Source organism: Caretta caretta, chromosome 8, assembly GCF_965140235.1.
Source record: "Caretta caretta isolate rCarCar2 chromosome 8, rCarCar1.hap1, whole genome shotgun sequence".
Classification (NCBI taxonomy): Eukaryota; Metazoa; Chordata; order Testudines; family Cheloniidae; genus Caretta; species Caretta caretta.
In genome coordinates this window covers 89,674,023-89,695,491 of record NC_134213.1, presented here as the reverse complement: position 1 = coordinate 89,695,491, position 21,469 = coordinate 89,674,023, and the positions used below count along the sequence as shown (strand labels likewise).

The 21,469-nt window shown below is 40.0% G+C and overlaps 1 protein-coding gene across 16 annotated transcripts in view; it reads left to right on the top strand.

Moving 5' to 3' along the window:
* Window positions 1-16,678, top strand: part of SGIP1 (SH3GL interacting endocytic adaptor 1) — a 169,861-nt gene extending 153,183 nt beyond the window's left edge. For all 16 annotated transcript variants that reach the window (XM_075131765.1, XM_075131763.1, XM_075131764.1 and 13 more), the window contains 6 exons: window positions 2,112-2,267; window positions 3,611-3,743; window positions 4,059-4,261; window positions 5,068-5,132; window positions 5,870-6,034; window positions 7,539-16,678. In XM_075131765.1, coding sequence (XP_074987866.1) covers window positions 2,112-2,267; window positions 3,611-3,743; window positions 4,059-4,261; window positions 5,068-5,132; window positions 5,870-6,034; window positions 7,539-7,561 — 745 coding nt within the window. In that variant the 3' untranslated portion in view covers window positions 7,562-16,678. The remainder of the gene's footprint in view (window positions 1-2,111; window positions 2,268-3,610; window positions 3,744-4,058; window positions 4,262-5,067; window positions 5,133-5,869; window positions 6,035-7,538) is intronic.
* Window positions 16,679-21,469: the final 4,791 nt, after the last annotated feature.

Sequence of the window (21,469 nt, the reverse complement as noted above, 5' to 3'; positions counted from 1 at the left end):
AACTTTCCATGAAAGTGATTTCTTGTTCTTCAAAGCCCTGCAGGCATTCAGAAACCAAGATTTACTTTGTCTATACTTCCTGCAACCATAGAGAACTACAAAGAAATGCAAAAAGAAAAGGAGTACTTGTGGCACCTTAGAGACTAACCAATTTATTTGAGCATAAGCTTTCGTGAGCTACAGCTCACTTCATCGGATGATGTAGCTCACGAAAGCTTATGCTCAAATAAATTGGTTAGTCTCTAAGGTGCCACAAGTACTCCTTTTCTTTTTGCGAATACAGACAAACACGGCTGTTACTCTGAAACCTACAAAGAAATGGATGGACTCAAGGCCTGTCTTTATACTTGGTGATTATGGTTGATTTGCTCAGGATAGTGGGTGAGTGTCTGAGAGAAAGGTGATGTATTTAGGTTTTTTTTTTTAGCTTTGGTCTGTATTTTCTGATTTTTGTGTTTGTTTGAACCTTATTTGCCCTTATCAGCTTTAAGTGCTTGCAATGAAGTTTTGTATGTTTGAGATTTATGAATTAAGCTGAGTATTATTCTGAAGTGCTTTGCCAAGGAAGGTATCACATATCATCATTCCCATTTTACAAATGGGGAAGTGGAGGCATAAAGTGGTGAAGTGACTTGCCCAGGTTTCCTGATTTCCAGTCCTGTGGACTTGTTACCTCCCTCAGCATGTAGCTGATAGACACAAACTAATACCACTAGAAGACCATTTCACTCATCAGTCCTTCCTTTGATACAGCAGACACAGTACTGTACTAAAGGACATCTCCTTGCCAGAATTTCCTTAGATGTTGTTTGCCCCTCACTGAAGAGACGGGGATTGCCCTATTTATGTTAGTAATCAATGCCCTCAACAATTTTCCTGCAAACATTAAATATATATGTATGTATGTATCTCCTTCAGTGAGCGTAGATTCTCAGCCCTGAGTTTAGAGTCAGGGCAGCTGAGAATGAGTGGCAAGATTCTGGGCCAAATGGGGGTTGAAACAGCCTGTGGCATAACCGTACACTACCAGATCGGCAGGCAGTGATCGATCCAGCAGAAGTTGATTTATCGCGTCTAGTCTAGACACGATAAATCAACCCCCGAGCTCTCTCCCATCGACTCCTGTACTCCAGCGCCGCAAGAGGTGCAGGCAGAGTCGACAGGGGAGCAGCAGCAGTCAACTCACCGTAGTGAAGACACCACGGTGAGTAGGTCTAAGTACTTCGACTTCAGCTACATTATTCACGTAGCTGAAGTTGCGTAACTTAGATCGATGCCCTCCCTCCCCCCAGGGTAGACCAGGCCTTAGAACAGCCTAACGGTGCCACATAGACCATTGCATTAGGGGGATGCAATGGTCCTATTTCACTAGGAGGGTGATGAAGCACTGGAATGGGTTACCTAGGGAGGTGGTGGAATCTCCATCCTTTGAGGTTTTTAAGGCACGGCTTGACAAAGCCCTGGCTGGGATGATTTAGTTGGTGTTGGTCCTGCTTTGAGCAGGGGGTTGGACTAGACCTCCTGAGGTCCCTTCCAACCCTAATATTCTATGATTCTATGATTGCACAACTAGAAACTGACAGCATACCATGTACCCCCCTCGCTGCCCCCCTCCCCCCGTACAAGCAGGGACACTGAGATCCAGCACAGACACTGAAAGTTGGCTGCTTCTACGGCCACAAGACAGCAGTCAATATGGCTGGATCAGGACCTGCAATGAAATTACAGCTCAGTTCCAGTTGCCTGGGTCAGAGAGCAGAAAGCTAGGGCTGTCCCAGGCAAAACTGGGCTGTTGGCAACTGTTCAATTTAAGATGGTTGATTTTGTTTTTCTGTTCTGAAGAGAAAAGCAGATTGTTTCTAGAAGCAAGTCCGGAGGAGTTCACAGAAATATCACATTTTCTATTTGTTGCCCAAATACCAGAATTTTTCTCTATTCAGACTAATGCTGTTTTAGGAAGAAGATGATTTTCTTTCCAGTATAATAGGGAAGGAATGAAATGTCACCATCTCCATCATGCCTAGCTTGATCCAGATGATTCACTTCCCAGGCTATATTTTAAGCTGCTTTCTTTCTTCTCTCCCTTTGTCTCCTTTGATTTGATTTTGAAGATGTATAGTGAAGATAACTGGAGAAATGGTGCTGTCGTTTCCTGCAGGAATTACCAGACATTTTGCCAATAATCCAGCCCCATCTGTTCTAACCTTCCGTGTAATAAATTACAACAGGTTAGAACACGTCCTGCCAAATCCACAACTTCTCTGCTGGTAAATATAATTTTACAAAAACTTTGTAGAGACTTATAAGAAATGTTACTCTGTAGCCACGTTGGAAGAAACATTTCAAGGGAATAAAATATTGTGATCCTATGGAGGTTTAAACCTTGACCTGCAGAATTGTTCACAAAACCATCTCTCTCAATATTATTGAGAATAAGGCTGAATAGGATGCAGTCAATTTTAAAATATTTTAGCTTGAGTTTTTTAGTTGTTCGAATAATGCCTAAGATCAATGAGTCCTCCATTTCTTGTTCATTTGCTTTGTGCATTTGACAACACTTAGTTTATAGTCAGTTTGGCAATTTATCCTGGATAGTATGGATCAGATCCTGAGATCTTGGCAAACTGCAGTCTATGCAGGATCCAGCCACCTCCCTGCTTCCCTAATACTGGGGCTGGCTACCAACCAAACTACCCCTCCCCGCCCACCCAGGTTTCATTTAGAAGAGCCTCTACACAATATTGTGGATGTTCAACCAATTTAGTGCTATTGGTTGGAGACTGCATATGGATGAAGCACTGTGATACTGCATTAGGCTTTCACCACTGGTTATGGGTTCAAAACTTTAAAGTAAATTCAGGGGTCAATTATTAAAAGCACCTAGATGCCTAACTCCCATAGAAATCAAAGGGGGATTAGGAACCTAGGTGCTTCTGAAAATCCCACTAGGTGCCTTTCTGCATTAACTACCTAAGTGACTTACTATGAGACTTTTATGTTCCTAAGCACTTAAGTCACTTTTGAAAATGGAACGTGGGTTCCTAAGTCACTTGGGTACTTTTGAAACTGTTACCCTCCATCTCAGCTCTGGCAATGCTGCAGTTCTCTCAGGCACTAAATTCACTTTGGATATGTGTCCACTTTGAGCTGGGGATGTAATTCCCAGCTCAAAGAGACATACTCCCACTAACTCTCATCCACGCTAGTGCGCTAAAAATAGAATGTAGCCTTGGCAGTGCAAGCTGCAGGACAGGCTAGCCACCCCAAAGACATACCCGTCCGACAGCTGAGTAGAAAATTTCAAAAGAGCTTTCTCTTGCTATGTCCAGCTCTAGCCAGTGCTTATTAGGCCCTTGTTCTCAAGAGAAATTAATTTACAAAGTTATATATACAGAATACATCTGTGGAGCTGTTTACAGTTGAGGCCAAGGTAGAGTTTTCATGAAGTATTTCAAAAAACGGAAGAACGGCATTGTTTTGTAAGTGTAGAATTAAATCCTGTTATACAGCATGCCCAAGATTATGTCCTCTGATCATTTTGAGAAGAACTTCCTTTTACAGATTCTGTTTATGAAAATAGCTAATCCTTTACCTTTTGGTAAACCCACAGTGACAGTACACAAACTGATGCCAACACAAAGGAATTCTGGGTAAACATGCCAAATCTGATGACACATCTAAAAAAAGTGTCTGAACAGAAACCACAAGCAACATATTACAACGTGGACATGCTCAAATACCAGGTAAACTCTCTTGCAAAGTAAAATTTTTCAAAAATGCAATTAACATTGTAGCATTAATAGAACCTGTCTCTAGTACAGAAAAGTAAATTGCCTGAAATAGTCTGCTCTTTAGTACAGGAATTACAAGAAGTTTTGCACAGGTGTAGCCTTCTCAATACCACTGGAATGGGTGTGACTTGAGTCCCTTACAAAAACTTACTGGGGAAGTGCAGGGAGTTCTCTGCTCTAAAATCAACAACGATTTTATATCCATAGATGCAGATTTCTCCCTCTATCCCTGTGAAAACTAAATATTGTTTTTCTGTCATTTCTAAGGTATCTGCCCAGGGTATTCAGTCTACTCCATTAAACCTTGCAGTCAGCTGGCGGTGTGAATCTACAAGCACTGACCTTCGTATTGACTACAAATATAATACAGAGGCAATGACTACACCAGTAGCTTTAAACAATGTCCAGTTCCTAGTTCCCATAGATGGAGGAGTAACGAAACTTCAAGCTGTGCTTCCACCTGCTGTTTGGTATGAAAGTCTAGTTCAACAAAGCCATTCCCTGTTGTTTGCCATCCCTGTCACTTTCGTGATTATAACAGGACTTCATCCCCAGTAGGTATAGAGACATGCTGATATTTATAAGGCTCTAGCTGAGGCATGCAGGATCACAATGGGTATGCTAGACATTAGAATCTACTTTTTGTAGTAAAGGAAGACATGAAATGCTACTCTGATTTTTTCTGTCATTTTCACAAATGAATGGTCTGATCTTAACCAGCATGCATTAAGGTGAAAGTCACTTCAGTAATCTTAATATTAATGATGCTTAGTACTTAGAGTGCTTTTCATCATAGAACTCAAAGCACTTTACAATCATGGGTAGGCATTATTGTCCATATCCTGCAGATAGGGGAACTGCTGCATAGAATTTGTGGTTTGCTCAGGGTCACGGAGTAAGTCATTGGCAGAGTTGGGGCTAGAACTCAGGTCTTCAGATTTTTCAGGTCTGGTCCCTATCCACTTCACCAGACTGCCTTCTATTAGTTTATTATTAGTATAACTTTTTGCATTTATCTGAATTAACTCAGCAGCTAACACTGTCCATGTGTGACAGCAACAGATAACTGGCAGAATGGCACTTACATTTTTTTTGGTCCCAAACCTAAAGCAAAACTAATGCAGTACGATCTCTTGAGACTCCTAACCAGGAGGAAGCATTTTCAAAAAATTTGCACTGTTCCCACTACCTATTCTAGAATGCAAATGACTCAGAAGGGCTCTTTCATTACCTCCATTGTCTTCTACAGTTACACTATTTTGTTCCTTTTTTTTAGGAATGCTGAACAGCAAAGAATATTGTGGAAGATTCCTGATATCTCGCAAAAATCAGAAAATGGAGGTAATAATGCAAGTTTACATTTAATTGATCTCATTTAATTGTTTTTAATTAGAGACATTGACTAGTTTATCTTTGTGCACATCCATCAACAAATCAATTCCTGATGAAACTTGACATTATAGGGTACTGTTCACAGCACAGGAGCAAATTAGCTATGTAAAGTGTGAACAAGATCAGCGTGACTGGTCACACATTTTCCTGCCAAGTTTAGAAGTGTAAAGGGAGATGTGTAGTGGTTTGGGCTTTAATTTCATCAAAGAAAAACCAGTTGATTTCTACAATTGAGTGTCTTCAGCCCCATGGAGGTCCTACAAGTCTCTCTCAAAGATTGAGTAATCCCCATTATTTCCCCCCATAACATTTTCTATTCTCAAGGTATCACCTTGGGCCAACTGCCCTTCAGCATGTCATATTGCACATACTAGGAATCCAGCACATGTGCATGTACTTTCTATTTGGTGTGACTCCTGTAGTTTATTTGTTATCTGATTTACATCTCTAAAGTCTGAAAAGATAACAGTCTGCTGAAGTCTGATTTGATGAAACGCTCACATTCTTATCAATGTACATTTGCTGCCATTTATATAACTTGGGGAACCAGATTTATTTCCGAGCACTTTTGGAATAAAGAATGTTATTTACTATTCCATTCACTTGGATTCCATGCTAAGAGCCATTCCAGAAGCATTGTATGTGTTACTCTCTTGTAATGATCTTCTGAAATTCTTAATCCGAAGGTGTGGGTTCTTTGCTGGCAAGATTCCAGCTTTCTGAAGGACCAAGCAAACCTTCGCCATTGGTAGTGCAGTTTACGAGTGAAGGGAGCACTCTCTCCAGCTGTGATATTGAACTTGTTGGGGCAGGATACCGGTTTTCACTCATTAAAAAGAGATTTGCAGCAGGTAAGCATGTCACGAACCCCTTCTCCTCAATTGGGTGGGGACTGTATCAGTAGGAGTAACAGGTGCTGGCCACTTGCCATACATTTATCCCTGCAGTGAAGAAAGAGTTTGCAAGATAAGGCACTAAGAAGAGGGGATAACTCCTGTACATAGGGCTCTGATAAAAGGTATCTATATAAAATACTTATTGTTTTACCAAAAAAAAAACTATGTTTTGTGCCTTTAGCAACAAGAGTTCACACATGCACAAAGTACAGTACAATCTACACTAGGGACCATCCCCAAAAGCTACCCCTTGTCTTTAGAGGCTGCTTTAAAGTTTCATGAAGATTTCTGGAACCATTTTGTTCAGGGTTTAATTAATCACCTCTTCCAAGTGATTGATTTTTGTTGGTCCTTTGGATGACTACTTAAGACTGGTTTTACTGTATCTTCCAAAGGTCTGTTTAACTGGACATGAGCTATTAGAAATTAAACGTTGAAGAGACATCACTGCTTTGCCAACTGAGTGAGAGGCAGATATTGTTCTGTAAAACTGCTAATATATCCTGCTAAAATTCTTCAGCGTTTTGCTCTTGGTACATATGTTACTGACTCTCAAAGGCATGAAGGACAAGATTGGAAGGGGATGCATGTGTGCGAGCGCCTGTGAGGTATAAAATTTTGATGGCTCCAGGAGGGGCACGTTCTGTGCCCCGGCCACAGCCCTCGGAGTTCTGCCCCCTCATTGATTATTGGGGGGGGGGGGCATGCCTCTGCTTGCCCCCTCCTTGTGCATGCCTCTATGTGCATGTATGTCTGTGTCCATGTCTGCCCATCCAGGGAGCAGACTTCATGCATGTACATATTAAAAAACAATGATTGAGTAGTTTTCACTATTGTTGCCTACACCTAGTGTAAGTAAATTCTGGCCTAATGTTTTAATTCACTCTTGCAGGCACAAGGGGGAGGGTTCATCCCTAAGAGAGGCAAACAGTGGTATCACCACCGGTCTGCATTGGGTTTTACGCCAGGGACAGCTGTTTTAAGTGCCATCAAGGGATCTATAGGCGTTTCACTGGCAGAATCTTCACAGGACATGTATTGAATAAGCACAGCTCCCAGCCAGGCTGGCCCAACCCCACTTCTTCCATGTTTGTGAATAACATTGTTTGGGTTCAGGCCCCTTGTTGGAGTGGAGGGGGAAGGTAATGTGCCACTGAACCCCTGCTCTCAGTGGACGTCCTGCATCTGGGGTTGCAGGGCCTGGGCTCCTCTAGGACAGAGAGAATGAGCACCTGTGTATGAAATGTGGCATTTGCTAAATGGGTGAGACAGATGCATATTCAAAAAACACAATCGGGGTGTGATTTTGCAGTGACCAGTGTAAAACCAGAACTATGTCACTGTGGAACCAGGGTGAGATCAAGTATCACTGTTTAACTTTGCTATGGATCTAGTTACAAAATAGACGGGGGAAATCATACGCTCAGTAACCTGTTGTTTTAACATATTCTATTTATAGGAAAATACTTGGCTGATAACTAATGGAAGCTTATGCAAGTATATGGAAAATCCATATAACCACGGACTGCTGTGTGGAACAGGTTTGAATTACGGTTTAAGGGAAATGAACTAAATTCTGCACTTGGGGCACTTCTGTTGGAAGTGTCAGCGACTTTCAGCATTTTTTCCTGAGAAGACCACTGTCTTGACCAGTCCTACAGTATTTACTTCTAGATGTAACATTGTTAATGGTTTTAAAATGTAATTATTGTATTTGTAAATTGTACTCATTCCAGTAAGGCTGTATTTTGGCAGTTAGACACTTGAGTTTTAGAATTTTACCATTCATGAAATGGATGTAATTTAAACTGTGGTATACAAATTTAATAGTAGTACTGTTGAATGGCACAATGCTTACAGAGGTAGATTACATTTTGTCAATATATATACGATCTAAATACAATACTGGTAGCTGTTAAAAAGGGGGTGCCTCATGAAAAAAGAGAGTTGAGTAGAACCTGCAAACTGATTTACTTTTTCTTCAGTCCTTAGTATGTCTTATAATAGTGCTAAATAAAAGGTCTATCTTCAATTGTTTAGCTGGTTGAACTCCAAAAGAATATTTTAATAAATGCAGAGGTTTTAACTTATTTTCCCCCCTTCCCTCCCAAAAACCCAACCAACCAAAATACAAAAACCGAATGTCCATATTTCTTAAAATACTTATTTCAAACTTCATAACAAATAATGCAACTTTTCCAAACACTGTCTTCTACTTTTATGGACTCTTGTTTCTTCTCAATATTCTGACACTTCACAAATGTGTAGATTATTAAATAAGCAGGCAGTTTAAGACATTCAGTGATGACTCTGTATGTCCACAGACTGTAACTGTATTAAAGGGCACATTTTCAGCAACCACCTCCACTTTTGCAGTGCTATTTGTTGGGGGATTTTGGAGCACCCTATGTAAGATGCTTCACAGACATACAGAAAAGTTCCTAGTCTCAATAGTCAAGAGCCTAAGCAAGCAAACAACCCCCCCCCCCCAAAGATAACTGGAGAAAGATTGGTTTCAGAGTAGAGCCGTGTTAGTCTGTATCAGCAAAAAGAACAGGAGTACTTGTGGCACCTTAAAGACCAACAAATTTATTTGAGGAGAAAGAATGTAATATAACCCTATTATGTAGCCCTGATACAGCACTTTTTATCCATAGATCATAAAGTGCTTTATACAATTGAAGAAGGATTTAGCTCTGTTTTACACATAGGGAAATTGAGGCACTGAAAACTTAAGTCCTGCACAAGGTAACAGAGTTGAGTCAATGACAGTGTCAGAAATAGATCCCAGGTCTCCTAACTCACTGTCTTTTATCTTGTCAACTGGACAATTTTGTATTGTGCAAAGACTGAGTAGTTAGAACGTTTCAAATATTTTGAACTGAGAGCGCTAACTCTTGGTCTGGTCCATTATAGACACAGTAGAACTAGTAAAAACTTTCTAACCAGTAAAAACTTTTAAAGTGCTCTCACTGTATATTTGTCACACAACTTGTCAGGTCTGTGGTTTTATTTATTTTATATATTTATTTATTTATTTAGGTACTCTAGCATTTTTTAACACTGAACTGTAATGTGAGCTAAATTAAAAGATTAGAAAGTGAAACTTAAAAATGGGGTTAACTGTTAGTTTGGCAGCTAACTGTGCCCATTGTCTATTTTGCGTGCACAATGTACACATTTGTACATGCAGGTCTTATACCCAGTTTTCTCATTTGCATTAGAAAATAGCTGTACTTGGAAAAATAGTTGTATGCATAAAAGTGAGTGCTTAAAATTGGAGTCTGTGGCTGAAAATTTGGCCCTATATGTATGTTCTGAGATTGGCATAGTCAATCTCAATTCCACTATACTACGTTGTGTTTGTGGAATTGAGTTTCATGCATATAAGGAGAGCAGAATGTCAACCAAGATTTTCTGTGTGGCTCTAAGATGATAAATTTTTCTTTTGGATAGGATACTATTTTAAAGAAAACTTCATGAAACTGCAGACTTAACAATGTGCAGCCTAATAGGTGAGCCAGTCTTCAGTAGAAAAAGGACGTTACGTTTGTCTTCACAGTTCTCTTGAATTCTGTCATACTAGGGTGTGCTAGAATATTAATTTCACAAATCTTCATCTGCTGTGATAAACCAGGTGTCTATATCTTGCCTTTACACTTTGAAAAGTCACTGAATGAGGAACATGTCCCATCTTGGATGAACTGCAAAATTAAAGATGGGCCTGAACCAAGCCCTTGATTCAAACACCCCCAGCTCTAGACAAAGTTGGGATCCAAATGCAATTTACATTTTGGGACACAGACCCATTACTGTGTGAAATGCAACTGAAAATTATTTTTGAGGTAAAATTGGCATGTCTTAGCCTACTGCTGGCAAACATAGTGATGTCATTTGTGACATGTCAGCTGAAATGGTAGAAAGGTAGTTTCTGTTCTGTTTTAATGTAAAAATTGTGCTGTGTGAAAATGAAATATCTGTTCAAAATTAAACATTAAAATTGTTCTAATGTTGAGGTACACAGAGAACTACAAGATCATCCATTAATTATGATGTTGGGTATTATATAGAAATATGTGTAATACCAAATAATGTTAATTTTCAGCCTCTAAATTCATTCCCCATATCATTAGTGTCCCAAAAGTTGCCAGCAACAGGCTCACAAATGTCAATCAAAAATAAAAGCATTATTTTCATGTACGTGTCCCAGATCATACATGTAGATAAGTGCTTATTAGCAGCTGAACTTTGAGTGCTTTTTTTTTTAAGTACACCTTTCTTTTAAAATTACTGAGAGCAAATAAGGAAATCTAGAAATACTGAAACTCTGAGCACAGTCCTAGATTAATAATTCAATATATATGTTAAAGATGATCAACTTTTGTTGGTGTGTGCATGTTCACAAAAAATAAAATGTAACAGGATAGAGATTAAAATACAATTGTTATAAAAATTCATACATCCTCCAAACATTTAAAAGTGAACAGGACAGTATTCCTAAATAGGGGATTTGCCAGTCTGGTTTGATTTTTTCCCCTGATTGGAAATATGACTGTATTGACTATATAACCAACATCTATTTGAAATAGGAACTGAATATAGGGCAAGTAATTAAAAATAAAAACCTACAAAAAAGAGAATTCTTCAAATCAGTTTATGAAATATACAATACATAATTTGCAAAACCATGCTTCAAAAATTGTAATCCATACAAAAATGTTTTTTAAAAACATAAATATTACTGGTATACATGTAACTCACTTTATATTTTATGTTAAGGAGATTTAGAACTTGATAATGATTAACACAAATTATGTCAGCTTTTTAAAATGTTGCAGAAAAGAACCTGTTCTATTTATACTGTAAAATGCCCACTTAAAAAACTGCATAGCCTCCCTGATGTGAACTGAATATGAATAGACCAGATGGGGTACATAGGTACCTGTATAACAATACACCTCTATTACATCGAAAGTAGTAAATACTAGCTCTTTGTGGACAGAGGTTATCCATATATTGTAAACTCAGTTCAGGAAAACTCTCATAGCAGAAGAATCTCCTACACTGACTCAGCTGTGGTGAGGCTAACAGGACATTTTCACAAAGAAGAACAAGTATGTGCAGTAACCATAACTTTGTTTCAAGAACTGAATGACTGATTTAACCAAATCTACAATTACATCCATCACTACAATTTTCATTATTAAAAAAGATCATGTAACTAGGAAAGTCCTGTTGAAAAGACCAGTCTTATACATTGGAGTGCTATTCTGCCCTAGCTTATGTTCAGCATATCTCAGATTTTCTGCTCTTTGAATGAGTGTCTTTAGCACTGTGATAGGCTGTCCAAAATTACATTATTTAGCACTTATATAGTCCTGTCCTTCAAACCCCTTTTCCATCATCATGATCTGATTTCCAGCATTTGAGTAAGTGCGCATTTGCACCTTTGTGCATACGTGGCTAGATACTGTAGGTGAGCTTTCAACCAAGTGTGTATGCATGCAATTTGCGTGCATATGTTCAGATGTGTGCAGGCAAAGTATGGAGACAGCAAACTGGGCCCTTAATCACAATCCTCACAATGTGAGGTAGGTAGAAATGCATAGAAATTCTGGGCTAGATGGATAAGTTTCAAGTCTTCTTTCCTTGAATAAAAATTAAACAATTCTGTCTTAAGAAAACAAGAGTACATAAATGTAAAGGTGCTCCAGAGTTTTATACATTAGGTCTGTGTTCTGCATCTCTATTTTATAGCATCAGACTCTCCAGCCCGTTACTCTGCTTTGAGGTGCTCCAGTGGAACAAAGCATATTTAAACCTGGCTTAACTGTGTACTTGAATTCTCCAATGCGCCAAGGTACCTAAACCACTCACCTTCCTGCCCCACAGTGAAGGAGGCACATAGGCTCAGGATCATCCTGGCTGATCACTAGCTGCTAGAACAGACCCTATGGGCTGTTGGCAACCGATGTAAAATAGAGCAGCCTAAAGTCTGGGGACTAGGTCAAAGCTCCAGGATCGGAGAGCCACAGCGATGGTTTAACATCATATTTGCTTACCCATCCCAACCCCTGACTTGCATCAAACACGGCATGGCTGGTTGGAAGGATATGGACCAGAGTATCAGAGATCGCCAGGTTCACCCTGTACTGGCAGTGTAATTGCCAAATGAAGAAATTGTTCAAGAACAGTTTGTCAAGTATGTTAAGGACAAACAGGCTTTTCTTCAGTATCACTTACTTGTGTCTTCTCTTTCCATCCAAACACATCAAACCCTTTAGGTTCTTTTGTAAGAAAACTCCATGCCTTCTTCTGTCCCTGTTAGCGTCTCCTCATAGTGACAGTAAGAGACTAGCTTCAGGTCTTTGTTTGCCATTGCAGTTAAGGCAATTGGCAGACTTTATTACTCTTCCAGCAGTGGTCCTGATCAGGGTGGAGGAATTTGAATGTGTCAATCTGTTATACCAATAAAATAAAAACCAGCAGGATCTTATTAAAGGGGAAAAGGCAAAATGCCACATTTATTGTGAATACAGAAAGAATCATAGTAAGCAGTTATAGCTATAACATTCCATTCAATTTCATATTTATTCACACATTCATTCATACACACACACACAGGTTCTGCAAGGTTGTTATCATAGTTACCAGCCTTAGAGTTGCTCATGCCAAGCCACTGGCCAGGTGGCCTGGACATGAGGAGGGAGCAGGGCCTTGTCAGATGCTCCTGGAAGTTGGTTTGCAGAATCAGACCCCAAAGTTCTCACTTTCTAGAGTCCATTTTTATAGGAATTGCTTCATCATGCTGTTGCTGAATCAATCAGCAGATGGCACATTCCTGATGGCTCTGTGCTGCCAGATGTTATCTTGTTCTTTGGTTCTCCCATTCTTGAGGCTGTTGGGTGGATTCCAGTCTGCCCTCCGGGGGGTCCTCTGGTTATTTCCACTTGACGCCTTCTTCAGCCGATGGACACTGGATTGTTAGGCTGGCACCCCCCTGATCATTCAGTTGTTATCCACACCAAGCATCCATCCGCATACATCCTCTATCTCTATTTTAATCACAATTGTTAACAAAGCTAGATGAATACAACAAAAGGGCAGGGAGTCTCTGGGTGCTGTTTCTGTTGTTACAGAGTATTGCTTTGAGTCTCTCTCTATGTGAGTAGTTGTTGTTACAAAGAATTGCTTTGAGAACAGACTCTGTCTTAGAATGTACTAATGCAATTAGCAGCTTGCAAGTTTTACCTCCACGATGATTGCAGACTTGGGTCTTTTAGATGTTAAGAATATTCATTCTTTTCTTTTTCAGTTTGGTAACCATTGTATGTGAATGTGTCACTCCAGAAGCAAACAGGGCTCTATTTCTAGTTTCCCTTGTATGGTACATAACAGTATCAGAAATGGAGATTTTGCTAGGTAGGGTTTTTTTTGGTGGTCTCACCTCAAAATGAAATTTCCTTTCAATTCGTAATGACAGAGTTGTGTAGTTTTATTTTTTGAAATAGAACTGGGTAGCATTCATCACCAGAGTATATGTCTAAGGAAAGCGAAATATTCGGCCTAAACAGGTGGACTGTGGACACACATACTATATCAATTTTCAGCTCACCTATATTCCTCCTTATGTAAGACTTCTTTAGGCCACCTTTATCTGTTTCTTAATAGTTATGTAAAATCATTCAATATTATGAAATACTACCATATAATAAGTACCCGACTCGTTTTTTGATTATTTTTCTTCTTAAATATCACTTTCTTTCTGTGTAGCTTTTTGTTTTAAGGCTACTTGCCACAAAGCTCCTATTTCTGCTCAGATCCATTAAGGTCCCTTTGTATAACCTGTGGAACTTAAATGACACACAAAATATTTGTCCCAGAAGCATAGCCTTGCAGACAGGGAGTTATGTTCACCAACCAGAAAGTTATTTCAGCCTGCTAGAGACAGGACTGGAAGAGAGCCTCTTGGTAGGGATTGACATTGCAAAAAAAAAATCAGGATTTATTTCCCTTTGCCATCTGTTGGTAGGATGATGCAATATTTGCAGTCTGGGCTGGAGAAACTATCATTAAAAATGTATAACTGAAATTATGTACATCTGTACTTTTGACAATGAAGGTCCAGCTTTTGCTTTGTTTTAATGTTATCGAAGTAAATATTAGATATTTATTTTGAACTTCTAGTGCTCAGTTTTAAAAACTGGTCGCACTCATTTTGCACTTGCAGTTTTATACTCATAAATAATTGTGAGCAGAATTAATTGTAGGTACACATAATGGCATTTAGGTATCTACATACCCACAAAAATCAAGTAGTTGAGCATTTAAATAATATAATTTGGGTTCATGAAGGGTACACCTGCTGTCCTCTAGATAAGCAAAATGGAAGGCTGGCTTGAGACCCTTAAAAGATTTTGCCCTTAAAGTGAAAAATATATTTTGTTTTTTTACAACACAATTCTGGACTAACAAACACCTATTGATGATGGCATTCTGTTGAATTGAAATGCTAATGTTAAAGAGCTGCACACAAGAAGACACTGGTGAATGATCCTGTGCAAATGTTTTAATGGTTCTTTCTAAGATCTTTTCAGCATAAGCATAATCTGAACAATCACTGCTTAATGTTTTGTATCAAAGACATTTTTAAATGGCTGGATCACAATAAACAATAATTGTTAGACAGCCTGAGAGGCTGAAACAATGTGAAACATCTTTCACTGAATGTTTACAATGCAACATAAAAAGGTAATGATGGTTTTCCTCCGATCTTTCATCCCATTCTTGTTCCTCAGTTTTCTAGCTGTACAGTAACTTGATATTAAGTTGAGTACAGTTCCTGTCTGTATGCACTTCACTGAAAGGTGCTCAGAATTCTGCATTTACAGAAAAACTCTGAATAGCTTGACAATTTCTTAAATACAGTACAAAATATTGTCACACTTAAACTTTTGACATCTATTTTGGCATAGACTTAACAGAACCAGTTTGATATATGAAATATAGATTTATTTCCCCAACTCTTATTAATGGGTATTGTTTTTACATAAGATGCTTTGTTTAAAAATCTTCATTTTAGAGCTTACCATGACCAAAATATATAATATCACACAAAATGCTATGTTCCTGAAAGGAAATTACTCTCTCAAAAGACTCCATTCCAAAATCAGAGTTTTTGTTTCCTTACAAATTTTCTAGGAAGAGAATTCTTGTGGAGTTGGATATCTTTTTATGCTAGTAAGTATTTTAGTTATTGCACCATTAAACATGGCTAGAAATGAGCTATAGAAATGTAAGGCAATGATCTCTCCCTGTGTGATTTCCCACTTTATCTTTAAGAGTGGGAGTACAGATGTTGCTGCTTGATCAATTTTTCTTGACAATTTCTAGTGTTCATTTGGTGATGTTATTCAAAGTTTTACATATAAGCAGGACTTCATTACAGGCCAAGCAGTATGTGAAAAGTCAGTCCAGAATCAGCTTTTTTAATGAGAGGGTCTAGAATATTATTGATCCTCTGTTTGAAATTAACTTACTTGTTTCTTACAAGTTGCTTGACAAACCTTTGTGTAAATGAGGTATTGCAATTTAATTCTTAAGCCAAATGTGCTCTGTTTAAAACCACATCTTCCACCCCCCCCACCACTGTATACCTAAGAAAATAAGGCATCTTAGAGGAAGTTCAAGTTTTTCCAAAGATAATTAGATCAACCAATTACTTCATGTCAGAGAAATTCTGTCAAAATGTACATGGTCATTGGGTGGATTGAGTCAAAATAATATATTACAGTGTAGAGCCCTAAACCCTCAAACATTTATGTACGTGTCTTCAGTGGGACTTCACACATGCTTAACTTTCAGCGTGAGTGCAAGTATTTACAGAATTGCGCCCTATTTACTAACTCTTATGTTGTTAGTAATGCTCCAAACATCTACACTAAGTCCCAGAAGTGAATTGGATTTCCAAGTGTACTGCCCTATATATTGTTTTATAAAATACCTTGTGTACAAAATGTTTAAATATGTGGATTAAGTTTCACAAGTATATTTTTAAGATTTAAGTTAAAAAGTTAGTCTGGCCTTTTTAGCCTACACATGCAATTAAATATACTGTATCTTTAGTCTATGATGCCCTAGTTACTGCTTAGTCTGTGATGAAAACTTTGCTGCTTACCTAATGTCCTCAGAGAAAAACTGTAAAAGATCCAAAGATTTGTTGCATTTGACATACTGCAGCAAAGCTTTGTATTTGACCACTGGTAATATGAATGTGTTGTATTGACTTGTTGAAGATAATCATGAAACAACATATTTTAAATGTTACTTGCCTTATAGATTAGGATACAAATATGTGGATATCATTTTTGTAAATAATGTTTTTTATAAATATCTTTCCTTCATGATATTTCCCAATGACCATTTCACAAAATCCTGAATATGCAATTATTTACCGTATAGACTATTACAACAAATAAGGTCCCAATTCCAGAACAAGTTTATTAATTCTATACATAAGAACAAAATTAAGTACCTGATTAAGTTGTAATTTAAATGTGACTTTTTTTTTCTTGAAAATAAATGAGAAACATTAAAATACTCTATTTTTTTGTTTTGGATCAGTTTCCAAATGTAGTATTTGCAATGTTATTACCACAAGTTTAAACATATGACAATGAATCAGAATTGTCTGCTGTTATCCTTGGCACCATAAATAATGAATAATGCTTTCCCCTGTCAAAACATTTATATGGTTTTATTTTAGTCATTTTTGCTAATTTAGTGCTGGAGAAAGGTAAGGATCCTTAGCACTGCCCTGTGTCTTACATATATTATAGGTAGTGATCATGCAATCAGATGTGTGTGATAGTTTTTGGTAATGTACTGTTTGTTAATACCAATGTATATGTAGCATTTATAAATGTTTAACATTTATCATATGCATGTGGACTTGATTTTGAGGTAAATGTGCCACTAATGTGTAAATAACTCGTATTCAGGAAGGATATTATGGTGTTTATATTATGGATAAGGCTACGTTTTAGTCACGGGCAATAAATTAAAAAAAAAATCTGTGCACTGCCTCTGCCAAGAGCGCCAGCTCCGCAGTTCCCATTGGCTGGGCACCACGGCCAATGGGAGCTGTGAGGGTGGCGCCTACAGGTGAAAGCAGTGCACAGAACTGCCTAGCCAGGCCTCCACCTAGGACCTGAGGGAGGGGGATGTCACCACATCCGGGGAGCCCCCCCGAAGTAAACGCCGCCCAAAGCCCTCTCCCTGTCCCATGCCCCAACCCCCTCCCCCCTCCCATGCCCAAACTCCTGCTGCTGCTGGGGGAGAGGGGCACGGTGGCCTGAGACCGTCCCAGCAGCGGCCGGTGCAACTGGCCAAGGGGCTGCCTGAGCTGCTCAGATGGCCTCTGGGCCAGGTGCACAGGCTGCTGCAGAAGTCAGAGGTCACGGAATCAGTGACTTCCATGACAAACTAGCAGCCTTAATCATGAAGTAATGACTCCATAGTTAAGTTTGAATTTTGCACTTAACAGAGACTGAGTCCCTGCTTTGTGTGTGAAAAATACAGCGCTCCCACCTCCCCCGCAAAAAATACAGCACTTACTCTTTTTGAGTACAAAATGAATTTTCTTCTCAGAATTCACAAGCAACTCAACTAGCTTTAGGAATTAAAATTATTTAAAAATGAGTCCTTCATGAAATTTATCACCCAGCATCAGACCAGTTTTCCCCATACTGTTCTCAGTAACAGAATAACACACTCTTCATTAAAAAGAAAAGGAGTACTTGTGGCACCTTAGAGACTAACCAATTTATTTGAGCATGAGCTTTCGTGAGCTACAGCTCACTTCATGCTCAAATAAATTGGTTAGTCTCTAAGGTGCCACAAGTACTCCTTTTCTTTTTGCGAATACAGACTAACACGGCTGTTCCTCTGAACACTCTTCATTCAATCTTTCCATGTAGTTCAAACTCATTGGAAACTTGTACATGAGCTACATTTGAATATTTGTTTAGAGTTATTGGTCATTTTTTCCCACTCTTCATAACTGAAAGTTTCTCCTGCATCAGGGGTTCCTGCTCTACTCCTGAAGTGTCCTGCAGCACTTGTAAGGGTAGATTGCTAGTCTGTGTGGTGTTGGCATATAGGGGTGTCACTGAGGACAGGATTAAGGTTGCAGTGTGGGGGTAGTATGTATCTTAACTTGGTATGTCATGGTTTTCAGATATTTAAGTATGTGTTACCTTAACTCGTTGTTTCCCAATTTTCAGAAGCTTAAGTTTAGCCATTCCCCACATTCTGGAAGAGTACAAGGCAGCACTGGGCAACCTTAACTCTGTGTTAATGATGTTTCTGGGCCATTAATTTCCTTGTTTTTGTTTTTTAAATATTTTCTCAGCATTCTTCTCTTCCACCGGCCAACTCTGCCCCTAAACTCCCTCAGGCTCCTTGGGAATGATTACTCCAGCTAGAGAATGCACTTGGCTGGAGTAGTCTCCTCACTGCCTGTCCAACTTTTTCCTGCACTGCTCTGACCTCCCCTTTATCATAGAAACAGCAGCAGTGGAGGAAAAGGGAGAGCTAGATCCCGCTCCATCTGCTTAGTGGAGCACTCATGGAGATTAACTGTTAGGGATGAGGGGTATTTGTAGGAAAAGGTGGGAGGGAAGGGCAGGAGGGCTTAGATGGCTCCACTTCCTCTCCCCCAGCTAGTATGTCACTGCAGAGGAAGATGCCCAACTTTCCCTCTGCTGTCACCACTTCTGAGCTTCCATAACATAAAAGGGCCCTTTGATGATGATCTGAAAAAATGACATTTTTGAAAACCCAGCTCTTCATTAAAGCTCTAGTTATCAAACAGGGTTTCTGAAATTCCTTATATTATTGAGGGGCATTATCTGAGGGTGTGCTGCCCTCTCAGAACTCAGCATCTGTGCCAGCACACAGCACAGAGGGGCAAAAGTTGACAAAGGGGCAGCAGTACCCCCCTATATCCTTCCAAACCCCCTTTACTGTTCCAGTGCCCCCCATACTTCCTTCACTGCTAATTCCTCTGCCATGCCCATTGCTTTTGACCACTCCACATCCACTGCTACTGAGAGCCCATTCACCCCAATACCAGTCACATACCCGGTCCCCCCTCCTCCTTGCCTGGTAAAGTTGGAGGGATTAGGGGGAGGAGGGAATTTGGTGGTGCTGTGAGGAGTTCATGTATCAGCTAGACCAGGGGTGGGCAAACTTTTTGGCTCAAGGGCCGCATCGGGGTTGCGAAACTGTATGGAGGGCCAGGTAGGTAAGGCTGTGCCTCCGCAAACAGGTTGGCCCCTGCCCCATCCGCCCCCTGACTGCCCCCCTCAGGACTCCCAACCCATCCAACTCCCCCTTCTCCCCTGACCACCCCCTCCCGGGACCCCCTAACCAACTCCCTGGGACCTCACTCCCATCTAACCCCCCCGGCCCCTGACTGCCCCTACCTCTATCCACACCCTCACCCCCTGACAGGCCCCCCGGGACTCCCACACCTATTAAACTGCCCCCTGCTCCCCGTCCCCTGACTGCCTCCCGGGACCTCCTGCCCCTTATCTCATCACCTCTCCCTGCCCCCTTACCATGCCACTCAGAGCAGCAGGATTGGCTTATTGGAAAGCCTGTGAGGTGGGCGGGTGCAAGCCATGCTACCCACGTGGGAGGGGGAACAGCAGGGGCGCTAGCCTTCCCAGCCGGGAGCTCAAGGCCGGGTAGGATGGTCCTGCGGGCCGGATGTGGCCCACGGGCTGTAGTTTGCCTACCTCTGAGCTAAACGCAGGACAGTTTGGCTAATATGTGGAGAAGAGGCTATGCACTTCACTTTCAGCACAGGAAGCTCAGAGTTATGAAGTAGACCATTAATTTCAGAGAGAGATTCTCAGCTGAATCAGAAAAATGCAACTAGAAGTACTAAAGCTTTTGTAATGCAACAACTCTTTAAATACTTCTAAACTGGTCCTTGTTACTGTTCAATATTTGATCTTGGGACAGTCCATGCTATAAATTTCACACTTAAAAATTATATTGAGCTAGCTGCATCTATACTAGGGGTTAGGTCAAACCAACTACAGAGCTCAAGGTGTGGAATTTTTCACGGCCCTTGGCAATGTAGCTAGGTCAATCTAATTTTTAAGTGTAGAACAGTTGATAGGGTTTTTCCCCCCTATCTCTGCACCAAAAAAAGTTATTAGAATCTGAAAATGTTATGAGAGCATCTTATTTAAGGGGTGATTGAACAAATGACCCTAACTCTTCAGCACACACCTCTCCTTAGGAATACTGCTTTTCAGGAGCAGTTTGATTATTAAAATCAACTCCTTAGCGGGAGACTATATCTGAGGAACCCCGTAATCAACAGACCCCCCACCAACTTTTGTACCGCTACCACCACCCCCATGACAATTTTTTATGGTGTTTGCCATTTCCTTCAGACGCCTTTTCACAGAAACTACAGTGCTGTGAGGGAAGAAACTGATGTTTGACCCTTTTGTTTTGTGTATAGAATGAATTCTGGAAACTGAAATTTGTTTTATTTTCCATGATAAACTTAAGTTACTGCTTTGACTGAAGACAGTATGCTAGCTCAGTATTAGTCAATGTTGCTGGCTCCTATAGTCTTCCATCTTCCTTCTATTTGATGGTTTCAGAGTAGCAGCCATGTTAGTTTGTATTCGCAAAAAGAAAAGGAGTCCTTGTGGCACCTTAGAGACTAACAAATGTATCTGAGCATAAGCTTTCATGAGCTACAGCATGCATCCAATGAAGTGAGCTGTAGCTCACAAAAGCTTATGCTCAGATAAATTTGTTAGTCTCTAAGGTGCCACAAGTACTCCTTTTCTTCTATTTAATGTTATTTTCTTTGACAGTACTTCTAAAGTAAAATTGTTGTATGCATGTCATGCCTGACCAACCTGATTGCCTTCTATGATGAGATAACTGGCTCTGTGGATATGGGGAAAGTGGTGGACGTGATATATCTTGACTTTAGCAAAGCTTTTGATACGGTCTCCACAGTATTCTTGCCAGCTAGTTAAAAAAGTATGGATTAGATGAATGGCCTCTAAGGTGAATAGAAAGCTGGCTAGATTGTCAGGCTCAACAGGTAGTGATCAACAGCTCGATGTCTAGTTGGCAGCTGGTATCAAGCGGAGTGCCCCAGGGATCGGTCCTGGGGCCGGTTTTGTTCAACATATTTATTAATGATCTGGATGATGGGATGGATTGCACCCTCAGCAAGTTCACAGATGACACTAAGCTGAGGGGAGAGGTAGATACACTAGTGGGTAGGGATAGGGTCTAGAGTGACCTAGACAAATTGGAGGATTGGACCAAAAGAAATCTGATGAGGTT